This window comes from Stegodyphus dumicola, chromosome X2 (assembly GCF_044657685.1).
Source record: "Stegodyphus dumicola isolate Sdum_Otavi_A_Nest chromosome X2, ASM4465768v1".
Lineage (NCBI taxonomy): Eukaryota > Metazoa > Arthropoda > Arachnida > Araneae > Eresidae > Stegodyphus > Stegodyphus dumicola.
The window spans coordinates 48,033,218-48,049,567 of record NC_140781.1 but is presented as its reverse complement, the minus strand read 5'-3'; the positions used below and the strand labels follow the sequence as shown (position 1 = coordinate 48,049,567).

The 16,350-nt window shown below is 34.6% G+C and overlaps 1 protein-coding gene across 4 annotated transcripts in view; it reads left to right on the top strand.

Annotated features, from left to right (window-relative positions):
* The window catches only part of LOC118197731 (UPAR/Ly6 domain-containing protein rtv-like), an 85,855-nt gene that overhangs the window by 60,448 nt on the left and 9,057 nt on the right, over window positions 1–16,350 (top strand). Inside the window, exon 1 of one of the 4 annotated variants that reach the window (XM_085809902.1) lies at window positions 7,885–8,068. The exons of 1 other annotated variant lie outside the window; for it this stretch is intronic. In XM_085809902.1, coding sequence (XP_085666028.1) covers window positions 8,002–8,068 — 67 coding nt within the window. In that variant the 5' untranslated portion in view covers window positions 7,885–8,001. Of the gene's footprint in view, window positions 1–7,884; window positions 8,069–9,049; window positions 9,072–16,350 lie in introns of those variants that run through there. 2 more of the 4 variants (XM_085809905.1, XM_085809904.1) reach the window with 2 other exon arrangements.

Here is a 16,350-nt window from a genome sequence, read left to right as displayed (position 1 = left end):
TCGAATTTTAACTTGTGTAACGTGAACACGAGCCAATTTCCCCTAAGGAAAACCTCCCCGAACGTATCCCTTCCGGTAGGCAGAGAACCCTTGTGTGCTTTGCCATATTTAAATAACCTAACCTAATCTGAGCCGTTGAAATAAACAAAAAAATAGCTTTGGTTTTTGCTCAACTCCAGGCAGAACACACAAGTGTTTTTAGATGTTTTCCCTAGACATAAGACTATGAGGTGTGCCCCTTCAGGAAATCATTCCGCGACAGCATTTGTGGTAGACAGCTCTAATTTTACCCATATACTCTTTTGAATTTTGACTTCATTAATGATTTTTATAGCTTAATTTTATAGTTTGTGCATCAGTATAAATTAATTTATTTGTTTAACCGAGGACAGTAAAGCATGCTAGCGTAATGAGCTTAATGGGGAGAAGGCACTGGAGTATTTGGATTGTAGCAAAGAAAAGGGAGAGCTATCTGCGTAAGGGGTTTGATTTGGTTCGGTTTATTTGATATTATATTTGACATTGATCAGTTAATATGGCAAAGCACACTATGGCTGTCTGCCTAAGGGAGATATGCCTCCATGAAGGGCGTTCTTAAGAAAATCGTTCGTGTGTGCGTAACACGTGGAGAAAACCACAAAAACGTCCACGCAGCCAACCCATTGTCTTAGAATCGAACCCAGGTCAAAGTATGAGTGTTCAGCGCTTTTGCTGGTTGGCCAGTGGTGGACATCCGCCTGAAGAGAGGAATGACTTCTGAGAGAAACTAGTTCGTATTTATGTTACACATGAGCAAACCATGAAACCCCCCTTGTAGTCAGTTAATTTACTCAAATCTGAGCCAGGTTCATAAATACTAATGAAAATACTTCGTCTCATAGATACTTGTGAAAAAACTTCCATCCATTTTGTCTGCGATGCCAGCAAGCAGGCTTATGCAATGACTGCACTCATCGGAACAGAGACTTCTGATGTATTAAAATTCATCTTATACAAGCCATGAGTAAAGTATCTCTAACAGGGAATCAAGAAATTACCATCGCAAGACTTGAACTGCTTGCAGCAACTATCGCCTCTAGATTACCCCGTGCAATTCTGCCAGAAGTCAAGTATGAAGAAGTATACTTTTGGACTGACTCATTCACAGTCTTAGCATGGATTACTCGAGAAGAAGCGTGTAATGTTTTTGTTCGAAATAGAGTAAGAGACATAAGAAATTTTTCAGATAAGAAAAAATTGGATACATGTATCCGGTTCTATGAATCCTGCAGACTTGCCTAGTAGAGGTTGGTTCAGTTGAAATTTTACTGAGATCCAAATGGTGGCTAGGTCCAAGTTTGTTGTATTTATCATGTGAAAACTGACCAGTTAGTGATTTTAACTTTGATGAAAGCGATTATTCATGTGATTACGGTAAAGCCTCGCTGCCTAAGGGGAGGGATGACTTCATGCAGTACTTTCTAAGTGGCTCGTATACACGTTTAACATGGAGAAACACACGAAAGCGCTCATGCAACCAGCCCATTCGCGGCATTCGAACCTCGAACCGAACTACCAGTGTTCAGCAACTTGACCATTCGGCTGCTGGCGAACCTATATATTTAAGGAATTAACTGAGTTAAGTTTTTTCAAAGAGAAGCATAATATTATCTGTAATATATATATAGAAAGAGAGAGAGAGATGGATAAGTCTTGTGAACAAAGTAGCTGTGTTCATATTTTATCTGTATACAATTTTTAGAAACTTACCTTCAAACTTCTGATTTCGAAACTGGTATTAAAAAACTTCCAATTTTTGTCATAGCCGATTCCGTAGGATCTGAACCCGGATAGAAGTACCACTGTTCAGCTTTTTTACTGCTCGATCACTGGTGGGAGAATTTCAGAAACTAGCTTGTGCGCACATCATACTATATCCGGAAAAACAAAGAAATCCCATAAAGCCGATTCGTTAGCTAAGAATCAAACCCTAGTCTAACTACCAGTGTACTTGTATAGCTGTCTTATTCACTTGACCACTGGCGCGTACGAATTATCGATAAATTAGCGTATATTTTTAGTGCTATAGTTTATTTCTGAAACGTTATTTTTAAAAGATAATTTATTAGAAGATTTCTAAAGGTGGTGTTTATATTTTAGTCTAGACGTCATATTTTGAGACTCGGTATTTGCCACACCGCGCACAAAATTAAGAAATGCACATCTGTCTAAACACGTTTTAAGAATGATTAATGTTTTAGCTTTCAGTGGATACGCAGAAATATTTACATTTATTTTCAAGCAAATCGAATTTATAAGTGAGCAAGTCTCTCTCTTTCTTTTTCCCGTTGCGATATTACACGAACTAAAGCTGCAAAATTGTATTAATTACTTCATCTTCGAGCAGATTGAGGATATGATACACAGCACTAATTTTTTTTGCAATTGAAAATAAATTAAAATAATAAGCTGCACTCAAGATTCAAGTTAACCATAGTTATGCGTAACAGATATGCACACTCTAAATTCCAGCTATAAGATTACATTGCAATTGGGCCGCGGAATATACGAATTAAGAGTTTATACATGAATATCCCGGTACCGGAGACATTAGAGTGCAAAAGGTGGACAATAGTTTAAACTGGAAACAATTATCCAGTACAGTGCGGAAAGCCTATGAACACTGGTAAGTTGGTCTGAGCTCCGATTTTCAGCTGAACATGCTAAACTGCGTGCGAATTGTTCAGGGTACGATCAAGCAGCCTCATGCAATATATTAATACTATAAATGTCTCTAAGTAGATAATTCTGTAAGAAGTTAGAAGAGATAGAATAGATAACGATAGAAGAGATAACGCTGGTTACTTAACCGCGATTCAAATTTGAAGATACTGTTAGTGTAATCAAGGAATAATTAAATCGTGGAGCAGTGTTCTTAGCCGGTTTCTCATGAACGTGTCCTTGGCTGAATTTCTAGACGGAAACGAAACTGAGCAACTGCTATAGAAAAGCCTCCCCTGAATTTTAAGGGATAGTGGGAGATGTTCATAAAGCAACAATTCCGGCTGCACAACCGGTCACTCTGGTTGTTCCAATGACCCCATTCCTACGCTTTGCCGTCATCTGATAATCTCTGAGTCATTTCTAAGAAAACTACTGCCACAAACAGTTTTTATTGATACAATCTTCCGACATTTCGAGTTATGACCCTAGACCGTTTCAATTGTGTATTGTTAAAAATGAGAACTAAAGAAAATTGTCATAGTTTTAACGCTGGGAAAGTGAACGACAGCTTTAACTCTCGAAATCATTAAATGTTTGTTTGGCAGATGATAACTCTAAACTCCCCAAGCACAATTATATTTATTTACTTTATTTATTACACAATTCAGTTTATCTGGAACTGTTTGTTAAAATGAATCCAATAGGTGACTTATTCTTGCAAGGGAGTACTTTTAACTACTGAAAATGCAGTTTGACAAAAGTAATCAATAAATTCAATGGAAATCACAGTGGCTGTACTCCAACTGCGCGAATGAAAATCCCCCTCGTCCTGGTATAGCCAAACTGCACGGAACAAAATTTCTTCCCCCCGTTGCCTACGGGCTTACAATTTTAAAATAAAAGGTATTAGTAAATATTCATATTAGCATTACAAACATCTTTCATTAATTACAATATTACAGCAAGGAATATTATAATAATATCATAAATTAAATAATTATAAAGCATATCAATTGTATATTTTATAAAATGACATCAATAATAGTCATGATGTCTGAACTAGACTGGAAAATTTAGTATAGCTCACTCGCGTGTAAAAGATTATTCCGCATCAAAGTGTGCTAGAGATATTTTTTGTTGATTTAAGTAATCATTTAAATGTTTGCAGAAATTAATAGTTAAATTTAAAAAAAGCTTAGCATGAAATCTGTTATAACAACATTAGTATGCGTTTGAAACTCTGACGTATCAATTGTAAATAAATTTTAATTATTATGATAACATACATATGAAACTTGAATACAGTGCAACAATATGTGAAAAAGGAATGGATTAAAAGGGAACTGAAAATCCCAAGATATGAATATAAGGGGAGTTCGATTTTTTTTTTTTTTTTTTTTTTTTTTTTTGCTAATTATGAAAATTCTGCAGACGCTCATAATTACCAATTTATTAATTAACTATGCATTAGAAATTAAATGTATGCCAAAGTACACCAAGTAGAGTAACTGAAAACAGAATAAATATTTAAACGTTTGTAGTATTAAAATATAGAATTTGTAAGAAAGTTAAATAAACTTAAAATAACCATAAATAATAAACCATAAATAGTTAAATAACTTCAATGACTAAAAATGGAAAGCTTAATACGGTAATATATTGCAATAATATTAGTGTGAATTTAGGACCACTTAAGAAATCCAATTTTTAGATTTAATAAAGAGAATTGCTTAAATTAAATTAGAACTATTTACCTAAAATGGTAAATTTGATAGTTAAAACCATTCTGCTATCTAAGATGATTCGTTAATGGTTATTTAAACAAGAAACTTATTTAAGGTGCGCTACAAATCCGATATTTGATAGGTTGATTATGTATCAGTTTTGTGTATGTCATTACTCTATCAATTTTATTATTCAAAACTGATATATATATATCAGCGACTAAAATCTACAGCTTGGAAAGTTTTTAATCCTTACAGAGAATAAAAAAGATCTGGTTCATCATTCTTTTAAGCATCATAAAACTTTAAAATGAGTGTAAAAGAAATTCATTTTTAGTTTAGCACAGGCCAGATTTTAAAGTAATATTTGTTTTGTATGCCCAATTTTTACAATATTGATAAACGAAAATAAAGGCTTACAGTCTCAATAAAATGTTCCATTAATGGCGATAAATGACTTTTTGTAGCACCCAATCTTCTTGGTAAAGAAAGAGGGGACAGGAAACGTCGCGCAGTTCGTGGATTAGATAAGAGGGGGAAGGGGATCTTCGATCAAATTTCTCGCAGTTCGTACCCTACCATCAAAGTAGTGGTTTTAAAATACTCTTTTTAATCCCTTCCTTTAGAATTTTTTTGGGAGGGGAGGAGGCAAAGGCAGTCATTGAGACGAACTTACCAACTAACTACTTTGCTTGCATAAATATTATGAAAGCGAGAAGTAGTTAGAATCACACAATACTGCTTGCTGATAATACGTCTACAATCTAAAAAACGTTTTTAGTTATATATCACTCGAATAAGAAAATAATAGTATTTGTCACTGAAACAATGCATGCGAGGCTTAGAAACCTGCACCCACCAGTTGCAAGTTCCCTGAACATTATTAATTCATCTCGGTGTTTGATGATTGAGCGGTCTAATAACATAAGGTTTTTGTTATTTTCATATGGGGCATTTAAATACTATCAATTTTCTTCACACGGTGGACCCCGAAAGCATTTCTGCTTAGGCCAGACTATCCTCTAAATGTTTACTGTAATTTACAATCAAACTTTACCTGTATTTTTGTACTAAATAAAGCAGTTACGTGTGACATTGAATCGAAACAGGGAAGAAATAGTACTAGGCAGGACTTTTGATGATAATTTATTAAAGGTTAAGTTAATCGATTAAGGCGAAGCAGCTCGAAGGCTATCTGCCTAGGGGGAAGGATGCCTTCGTGGAAGAATTTTTAAGGGAAACTGGTTCATATTCTCGTTATACATGGGGAAAAACCAACCATGCAGCTAGCCCGGGATTTGAACCCAAGTCGAACTAGCAATGTTCAGCGACTTTACCACTCGGCCGTTGGTGAGCGCGCTTATTAAAGGAATTCATATTGGAATATTTTTCATGCAACTTCATTTCTCATGGTTGCGCAGTACCTGTGTATCGCAGTAATTATTACTATGCACTAGATGTACTGAAGTAACACAAGTAATTTATTGATCTTTATACAGAGGTATGTGGAGCTCCGAAATTAATGAAACTACGCTTTAGTCCTGAAGCTTAGAAAATGATATACGAGGAAATCGACTTTCGAAGAATTGTTTTATTTAACAATTTTAGTATTATCAAATTCTTTGATATTTATTCTGGCATGTAGCGGGAAATGCACTACTCCTGCTCTTTCCAGAATCCTGAATGAGTCTACTCAGGATCCTGGCATATGTAATGGTCCAAAGATGAGGTTTCTCCAATTGAGCTGGACCTGTAAGGAAAAAGAGAGAAAACAATGAAGCCCTAAGCTTCGATGATCAGCAAGTCGTGTCTGGAGCAGCTGCAGAAGAGCGGTGGCGGGGGATAGCTGCTTGGAATCACACGATGGAGTTTTGGATTGGATTGGATTATTTAATTATGGCAAAGCACACGAGGGCTATCTTCCTAATGGGAGGGATGCCTTCGTGGAGGACTTTCTAAGGGAAACTGGCTCGTATACACGTTACACATGGGGAAAACCACGAAAACGCCCATGCAGCCAGCCCGTTCGCGGGATTCGAACCTCGGACCGAACTACCAGTGTTCAGCGTCTTTACCGCTCGGCCGCTGGTGGGCCCGATGGAGTTTTGAGTAATTCGAAACGTGTTGGGCTTGCAAACCATTGTACAACGCGAAAAAAACAATACAAGTGTGCAGAAAATTCTTATGTACAACATAGAATAGCAATCTGTTCTTGTAAACAGCAATTAATAATCATTATTTCTTGAGTAAATAAACAAAAAGAGGAATGCGAAAAAAAAATATGCCTGAGTCCTATGTATAATAACAATACGAATTGGGGGACTACACTTATAAAGGCAAAATAAGCAAAACTCCACGAGTTTAGTTTCATGCGTTGCTTTCAAAACATCAAAGCAAAAGGCTTCTTCTTGTGTCACCTCTTCAGTTCTACCTCGTATGGAGAACTCTCATCTTCGGACTTCATCATATGTCAGGCCCAGTCGGGATTCTCTGAGGATACTGGTAAGAGCAGGAACAAATTATCCTGCTGAATGCCAGGAAAAACACCAAAGCATAAAGCATCTACGAGTTTTCTGGTCTCTGGTAGCAAGGTATTGCTTGGCCTATCGGCGACGTTGTAAAATCTAGAATGACATTGACCAGAGTATTGATATTTGGCTCAAATCATGATGAAAATCAGTCCAAAAAAGGGTGAATGACCCATCTTAATGTTTGTCATCAAAGTCTGTGTCAACTCACTGTGGTTATTTAAAGATATTCAGTGTAGCTTATCGGCAGAACTGTCTTGGAAGTGGAGTGAGGGAGAAATTTTTGGGAATGGGAAATTTGTTTGCAAAAATATTTTTGCTCATAACGAAGAGAAACTTGTGTCTGATCGTCCTCGCATTCGATAGAGTTTATTCAAAATATACGCCAAAATAAGGTTGTTTTTTTGCCTAATTTAAAATTTTACACAAATGTGTTTTCCATTTATCATCAACAGTAAAGTACCCCCGTCACGCTGATAGTGTCAATTAATTGCCCTAATTAAATAAAAGTGTTATAATAGAGCCTCTTGTTTACAAATACATTAGATATATGTAATCTAAAAAGCAGGAGACACTCTAAAATATATAATGTAAAAATCCCATTAGTGGTTCTTCCTTCGCCCCCCCCCGGTCCTATCATAGTTATAGTATAGTAGCACTAAGTCGATAAAAAGTTGATATTCAAGATGTCAAAGTCTGAAAAATTTTGGGACTCCTGTGTTAGAATATAAAGTGCGAAAACTTTACAGTCAAGTCAATAATCTAAATGCAGTGTAAAATAAAATTAATATTCGAAATATACAATGCGTTGTTTTCTTTTTGCAGTTGGCTTCTGTGGCTGGTTAATAAATTGAATCTGGCGAATGTAGTGAAAGTTTGGCGACCCATTTTCGCGCCATTTATGAAACGTTATGGCAGATTCATTTTCTCAAGTTCACTTTCCTCTACCTGCACAGCGGTAAGGTTGGAGTGGGAAAACAGGTATGTGGTTGCCGGTGTCTTATGACAAGAAGAAACTCACGCAAGATTGATAATTTAGTGTAATTATGACTAAAGCAACTCATGTGTTTTTACTTTTATGCTTCTTTGGGTTTCTCGTGCATACAGAACAAGGTAAGCAAAAATGATTTTATGCTAGACTAGTTCAGTTTTGTTATAGTGAGTACATTATTGCTCACGAGAGCTCCTAAAAATCAACTACTTATTGATATTTATTTATATAATCCATATAATAAATAATTATATGGATCTTCTTGGTGTTAAAACGATTAAAGTATGATTAAATGATAAAAGTATTATGGACTATCCTCCCATATTGTTTAATTGTTTGCATTATTGTTGTGATAAATGAGGACGAGTTCCGGCAGGTTTCCCAGTTTATGTCAAATAATGTTTTTCAAATATAGATCATATATAAAAAGTATGCGATCCAAGCTATTGGCTATGTTTTGTTTCTGTCTGGGAGATAATATGCTTCCTGCCTTTGGGCATGTTTTACATGAGCGCGCTGAATGTATCTGAACTGTTTTAAATTCAGCTAATTAAACTAACTTCAGCTAATTAATTTAAACATAACGCAAAAGATTGATAACTCTTCATTTGAACAATGATGAAACTGCATGCAAGTACTGCTACTAAGTATCAAATAATATTCCCCGAGCTATTCGTTTACTCACAATAAATTAGCAAATTCTTTGGATTTTGAAAAAGCAGCGAAATTGATCTCCTGCTATTAACTGAATTTAAAAGGTCAGGCTACACGTTGAATTTACACACACACACACACACACACACACACATATATATATATATTAATTTAACAAAAAAATGGTAGCCACTAAGCCAGTTTTGCTAAGAGAATCCAGAGGGCAATATGTTGATTTCATCCTCCAGTGGCTTATTACAGGCCGAGTGGGCAGTACCGCGTAATACTAGTAGTTCGTTATGGGTTTGATAAAAACTGTCCGAATAATCTGTGTGCTTGAAGTTTTTCAGTTTTCTTCACGTGTAGCTTAAATACAAATCAGTTTCTTTGAGAATCAGCTTATGAAAACATCTCTTCCTCCTGAGGAGATCAGCCTCTCTGTGCTAACCTAAGCTATCCGTCTTATGATAGGTAATTAAAAAAAAATCGTATTCGTTTCATTTGACTTCTGTTGAGAATTTATCTCCAATGTTCTTAGTTTGCAATAGTTATAAAAAGTCGTATACTGTACAGTATAAAATGCAGTTTAAATTATTTTCCAAACTTTGCACAACTTATTAGTTTCAATTACGAATAAAGCGGAACTAATTTTTAAAATTATAGAAAAAATACTTAAATATTAATTGTAAGTAAAAGTTTCTGAGTACTCCAAATTTTTTTAAAAATTTCTTGAAGTTAAGACCATATGACAAATTTTAACTAACGTAAATTTAGATATAAGTTTCTGAATAACTTAGACACTGTATAGGTTAGATTTATGAATATATAATAAAATAAATTCATTAATGATGACCGGTTTTTCTCAAATGGGAACGGGCAAATTTTTTTTACATTATTTTATTTTTGTATAACTGGTTATTTAACAGAATAGGAAGCACAAAAGAAATATAACTAAATGTCGTTGAGTATGACATTAAGGAACTGACTGGAATTTGTGTTCAACAAGATTTTGTTTATTAAAAAATTATGGTATACATTGTGTTTCAGATAAAGCGGAAGTATCACTGAAACCTGTCTGATCATTCATATTAAGAACAATGCAACCAATAATGAAATTCAAGTTATTTTTAACCAAATTATGTACATGATCCTGAGAACTTCTTTAATCATTTATTGTTAATTCACCGAAAGTATCTATTAAAATACGTGAGTGAAATTTCATAAAAAAGTTGTTAAAGTTAAAAGGTAAATAAAAATTAAAAAAGCATAAGTGCAAATTTCCTCTCCGTTTTAATTCTTCTTTAACCAGTATTTTCAAATTCAGCCATATTTTACGAATACGCGTTTGAAAGCAAATTAGATAAATATTGATATCACTCGTGAATTGCATTTCTTTAATGTATTTGCATCAGTCTCGTAGATGCAAAATAATAAATCAAAATCGCAATAACAACCTTGTATTTAGCGTACATATACTAAAACACTTGTTGAGTGTTTCGCGATTTTGATTGTCACATTGGCGTGTTTCTCGTCTATTCTAAAATAATAAATATTTGTCTTAAAAATAAAATTCGCGCTTGGTGCATTAAAACTTTTGTTATGCACATTACATTTCCATCATAAGTTTGAGACTGAAAATGTTTCGACATACTCAGACTATTAGCTTTATCAATGTAACCTCTGAAAACCTCGGTTAATAAGGCAAATAGAACTAACAAATGGATCTGAGAATAACACAGTATACAAATGCGAAAAATTAGACCTAAAGTTAAATAGAAACGGTGCATTGGGAAAGAAAATAGTGTGTTTTTCTGAAGTTTTTATTACTTTTCTTTTGTTTATCATAATCGCAAGAACTTGGAAATGCATAGCTGCCAACTTTGAAATTTAAAAACTATATTCTCGCATGAAAACCAGAAGTTTCTGAGAGATTTTAATGTGATGTAGTGGGCACTATTTCAGGAGATAGGCAAACAGTCGTAACGCGCTTTGCCATAATCAAATAAACCAAACCAGACCATTTCAGGAGAACTCCAAATTGATTTAAGTTCACTTTCTAATGCACTATTCAAGTAACTGCACTACGTTTAATTCGATTCTGGTGTAAAAGATATTACTATTTAATTAGATATTCTAAATTTTATGTTCTTTGGTCAATTTCATTTTGTAATTTTCTTACAATTCCATTTTGCAGTTCCTTAGTAGTGAACAAAAGCCTTTTATCTATCAAAGTACTTTTAAATATGATGAAAATAAAATTAACGTGCATATTATTCTGCAGATAAACTTAGTAATACAGCATAGCATATATTGGTGTAAAAATTAATAATTTTTAAATTGATTAAACATTGCTTAAATCTTTTTTAAAAGTTCTATCAAGACAATTCAGACTACATAAAATTTAGTAAGATAAAATATGCTGACAATTACTACGGCTGGAGAATGGAATATGCATAATTTAAGTTTCATTACTTCAATGAACTTTACCTATTGCTGAGAAACACTTGCCTTAGAAAAGATTAAAAATTAAAAACCATGAGATTCGGTTATCTATCGGGAGACGTTATGAAAAATCAGGGGGCGGTTATGGGAATGTGTTAACAAAAAGCTTTCTCATATTGAGGTTATTACTACTCTCATTAGTGGTCGAATTGGTAAGATTGTTGAACAATGGGTTTGGATTCCTAGATTGGGATTTTCAAAGTTTTCCTTATTTATAATCTGGATATGGGTTCATTTTCCTTAGAAAGTTCTCAGCCAAACCATCAACCATCTTACTGTACTTCAAGTTGTGTTTTTTCCCACCTGTAATTGGCCCACCAGCAGCCGAGCGGTAAAGTCGCTGAACACTGGTAGTTCGGTCCGAAGTTCGAATCCCGTGAACGGGCTGGCTGCATGGGTGTTTTCGTGGTTTTCCCCATGTGTAAAATGTATACGAGCCAGTTTTCCTTAGAAAGCCCTCCACGAAGGCATCCCTCCCCTTAGGCAGATAGCCCTAGTGTGCTTTGCCATAATTAAATACACCAACACCCACCTGTAATTCTAATGAATGAATTTTCGTTGTTATTTAGAGTTGCATAAAGATTTCTTCTCTTGCGTGACATTGCACTTGATAAATTGGGGCTTTCTTTTTTAAATAGTAAAATAAAAGTTTTTAAAAAATTCTAAAATGAGCTATGGCAATCTTTGCAATAAATTTTTTATGTCCATTTAGAGGGGTGGCTAACGGATCGCCCCGGACAGCAAAACTTTAGTTACGCAACTGATGATACCTAACTATTCGGAAAACCTTTTAACTTGTTGCTTCCAGTTGCCTGAATATGTTTCCTGGTGTATTTTATTGAGCAATTCCGAATACTGACACTTTCATTAAAACTCTTCCAATAAACTCTTAGAAATACCAATTGCAGAAATTCCGCCCCCTCAGTAAAAAGGATCAGTTCCCATATCCATATTTCAAGGAATGCTGAGATTTCTGGAGAAACCTCATTTGTATACACTCATCAGCTTAAGTTATGTCCTATGATTATTTTGTATTTTAATATTCAAATTATTGAATTAGGGAAGATAATCTTTGTGAAGAAAATTATTCTCAACTAGCTCACGCTTGTTGCTTATGCTTATTTGACGTAGTCAGCCCAAGCCCACGAAATTCCTCGTTCTCGCTAAACCACACGAGAGGACTTTCGACTTGCTGCATATTTAGAATGCCGCCATGCCGCACAAACATCCATGCCTTCTCAGGGATTCGAACCTGGGCCCTTCGGCACAGCAGTCAGCGACGCTAACCACTATACCGGTTGGGCGGCCAGCTCACGCTTACTTTTAAGCAAAGGAAAATTAAAACACATGGAATGCAGCTAGCCATCAGGAACTAGACCTAAAACGAAATAACCATTCGCCAATGGGGTTTAACTCTTAACTGGTCATGTAAATGTTTGCCACAAAAATTAACCTACCGTTTTGTAAGACAGCCGTTTTTAAAAATAGCTAAAAAAATACTAATAAATTTGTTACAACGGGCCGTAAACTGAAATAAATAATAAAACTCGGAATAAGATTTTCACTCTATTTTTGTTCCGAAATTTGATAAGATCTTGTAATCGGATATTTCGGTAAATGAAATTTCAGAATAAGGAAAAGGAGTTTAATTATGATACTGTAAAATTGTTTGAATGCTACATAAATCCCACAAGTAATTATTTATTTATATGTGTGTATATGTATATTTACTGCATAACTGCCGTTAATTATAACATCCACTTCTAGCTAAGCGATTTCAGTTTAGGCCTACATCAACTACTCTGGTCACTGATATGCCTGAAAACAAATAGATAATAACATTTCACTAAAACTGTTCTTGCGCCACAGTTCACAATGTTGTTATTTGAACAAATTCTGTAAGAATTGGAAGATTCCCTTTTTTAGAATTATTGCAAGAGAAAATAAATATTCATTTACATTTTTATTTCTTAAAAATTTATCCTAAAATGTAAGAAGTGTTATATTCTAAATTAGCAAACAAAAACCTTGTGTTTGGCTTAGGTTTTAGGGAAGACTATCGATTTCGAGGGCAAACAGGTAGAGGGTTTGCTCCTGATGAAGAGGGATCTGCACCTGTTTGCTCTGGAAATCGACAGTCTTGACAAATTCTACGCCAAATACAAGGTTTTTGCTTTGCTAATTTTATGTAACTACTGTATTCTTCGTTGCTGAAACGTTAGCAAAACATTTATAAATGGAACAGTCTCACAGATTGCGCCTGACTAGCTAAAGGCTAGTAGTTATGCTGTTGGATAAATGCTAGAAGTTTATCTGCAACTGCATTTTAAATTATGTAATTTGCAGTGCTTAAAAAACTGATAAACGTATTGATTTATCTCTTTGACATGCACTGCATTGATTTCTTTTCAGTTCTTATACCATGTGTAAAAACAAAGCTACATGCAGATACCTAATGTGTCAGTATTTTATAAGTTCAGCTGCTAATGTAATCGCATTTATCAATAAATGTTTGTAAGAATACTAATGGATATGCAATTTTATTCAGATGTTTTTCAAGTTCACTGCTATGTATAATGTAAGAGCCAGTTTATCCGAGTCTTCCACGTCCTTTTAAGTAGATAGCATTTGTCTTTTTTAACACAATCTTATCAACAATTGGCATTATAGATACTATACTCTGACATGAATAAATGTGTAATATTGGCAGCAGATAATGCGTAAATGCAAGTATCGGACGCAGAGTTATTTGGACACAGAAAGCAAATAGCTTTCTGTTTAATTTTAGAACCAGGGAAACAGCTTACTTAAATTATTTATGTACGTACAAGCAGCCCTATTAAGCTTAGTAGCCCACCGCTTAATCCGACAGTGACAGCTCTGCAGAGTAATAGAACCAATCTTTTTTGCAGCACTGGTTACTCAGTTTTCTTATCTGCAAGGTATACAAAAAAGAAAAATTCTGTAACAAAGAGGGAAAGTTGTTCCAACAGGAACTTCCAGCTCCAGTACTTTTCGATTTCAAACAAAAGAGGCCGTCAAAAGTTCACATTCCAAACACTGACATTGGAGCGAAGCAGACGACGCCCAAACTGAGGCCAGCATTTTGTAGTAGAGGGAAAATTGTCCCCTAGTTTCCTGATTCTATCTTATTTCGTCCAGCCTCGACTTAAAAAAAAAGACTAAACGAAGGATTTCATATATAATTTAAAAAATAACTAATATTCTTAAAACTAGAACACCTTGAAGGGGCGGGGAGGTGATAACTAGAAGCAAATCAGGTCTGCTTACATGTTTTAAAATTTTTCTTCTTATTAATAACATTAATGTAGTTATCCAACTTGAATCTCCTCTCAACAAAATACCTGGGATGAAAACAAATGTTTATTACAGTTTCAAAGAAAAAAGATTTATTAAAACTCGCTTTACCCTTAGATATCCATAAAAACACAAATTTAGGTGTAGTATCCTTTGGCATATATTTATTTCTATTCCTTCCCCCTCTCAAGAAAGTTACGTATTTTATGAACACAGATTATTCCAACACATTCTTCTGCACCTGGATTCGAATCCGGCGAATGGGATGGCGGCATGGATGCTTCCACGGATTTTTTTTTTCAATGTGTAACGTATATACGAGCCGTTTTCCATTAATAAGGAATCTTCCAAAAAAGCGTCTCTTCCTTAGGCAGATTGCCGTCCTGTGCTTTGTCCTATTCAGACGTACACATTTAGGTAATAAACACAAGTATGTGTTGAAAAAATTATTAAATTTTTCTTTTGGCTGTTGTGCTACGCATTTTTTGTTAGTGTGAGTACAGTGATATGTTCAAATATCTATGAAAGATGAAAAAAATGCGAAAAAGATAAACTATAATTTAAATTAGCAATAGCCTCTTAATTAATTTCCCTTCTCTATTCTAAAGATAATCTCTTTTTTTTTTTCTCTGCGTCATTTCTCGAGATTAATCCATTTCATATGGTTCTTGCGTAACGCTGGTGATGAAATGAAACTAAACCTCAAACAGCCAATAATAATTTTACATCAGTATTAATTATTCCATCAAATGCATATGAGAACCAAAAGTCGGTCTGGATTTAAGATTTCATCCTGAACACCAAGGCACTAGCTTTTTACACTTCGGCTTAGCTGGACTGCTGCCGTCTTAGTATTGCAAATCTATCAAAAATTTAACCATTTTAAAAGTATGCCAAGTTGTTTGTGGCCGCAGCATATTTACTGAAATAAAAATAAATATTTAATCCGCCTCCGCTGCCAAGTTTGCTCTTCATTACGGATTCTACGTTCTATACTATCTACGCCGTTCAAGTGTTTCCACAATATCATTACTTCTAAATTTGTTTTTATTACATATATAATAATGCAAATTTGAAAACAAACAATTTATGAAGAAAGATTGCATTCAAAAGGTAGTCAATATGTTTTTCAAAATAACAGTTTCACTTAGAATGTCCGCCGTGAAGGAAGTCTTCACTGTGTTTGGTTTGGTTAATTATTGCAGAACACTCTAGGGCTATCTGCCTGAGGGAAGGGATGCCTTCGTGAAAGATTTTCTAAAAAAAAAAACTGGTTCGTATACACATTACACGTGAGGAAAACCGTAAAAACGCCCATGCAAAGCCAGCCCGTTTGCGTGGAATCGAACTCAGGGTTGGAACTACAAGCCTTTAGTGGTTTTAATGCTCGGCCGCTGGTGGGCCATTCCATGACTGGGATAGCTCTCTATTTTACGATAACGAACAAATTATGGCCAGGCAAGTTCTTCTATCAGTCAATCATTTGTATGTAATTTTAACTGAAAGCGTGCTCGTATTTGACAAAATCTTTCTTTTAATACTCCACAAACATTTTTTGTGGGACACCATTTTAAAGGCTTATTTAAAGGTAATTTAAAATCATCTTTTGCATTTTAAAATCAGGCAAAAAAACTTAATTAAGTTTACATAGATTTTGCATAAAACTCGATAATTTCAAGAGCATTCTTAAGCGCCCCCTAAAAAAAGGAAAAAAAAAAAAAAAAAAAGTTAGCGCGCTTTTTAGACATTAAAGTTTCAAAATAATTTTCAGATTAACTCTTTTCGAAGTTCAAATTAAGTAGACATATGTGTTGTTCCTTTGAGCAATAATAATAATGCACTTCTGCGTGTTTTTTTTTTTTTTTTTTTTTCCTAGGAAGTATACAGAAACATATAAAACATGGTATGAAAAGCATGCATATTCCCCCCC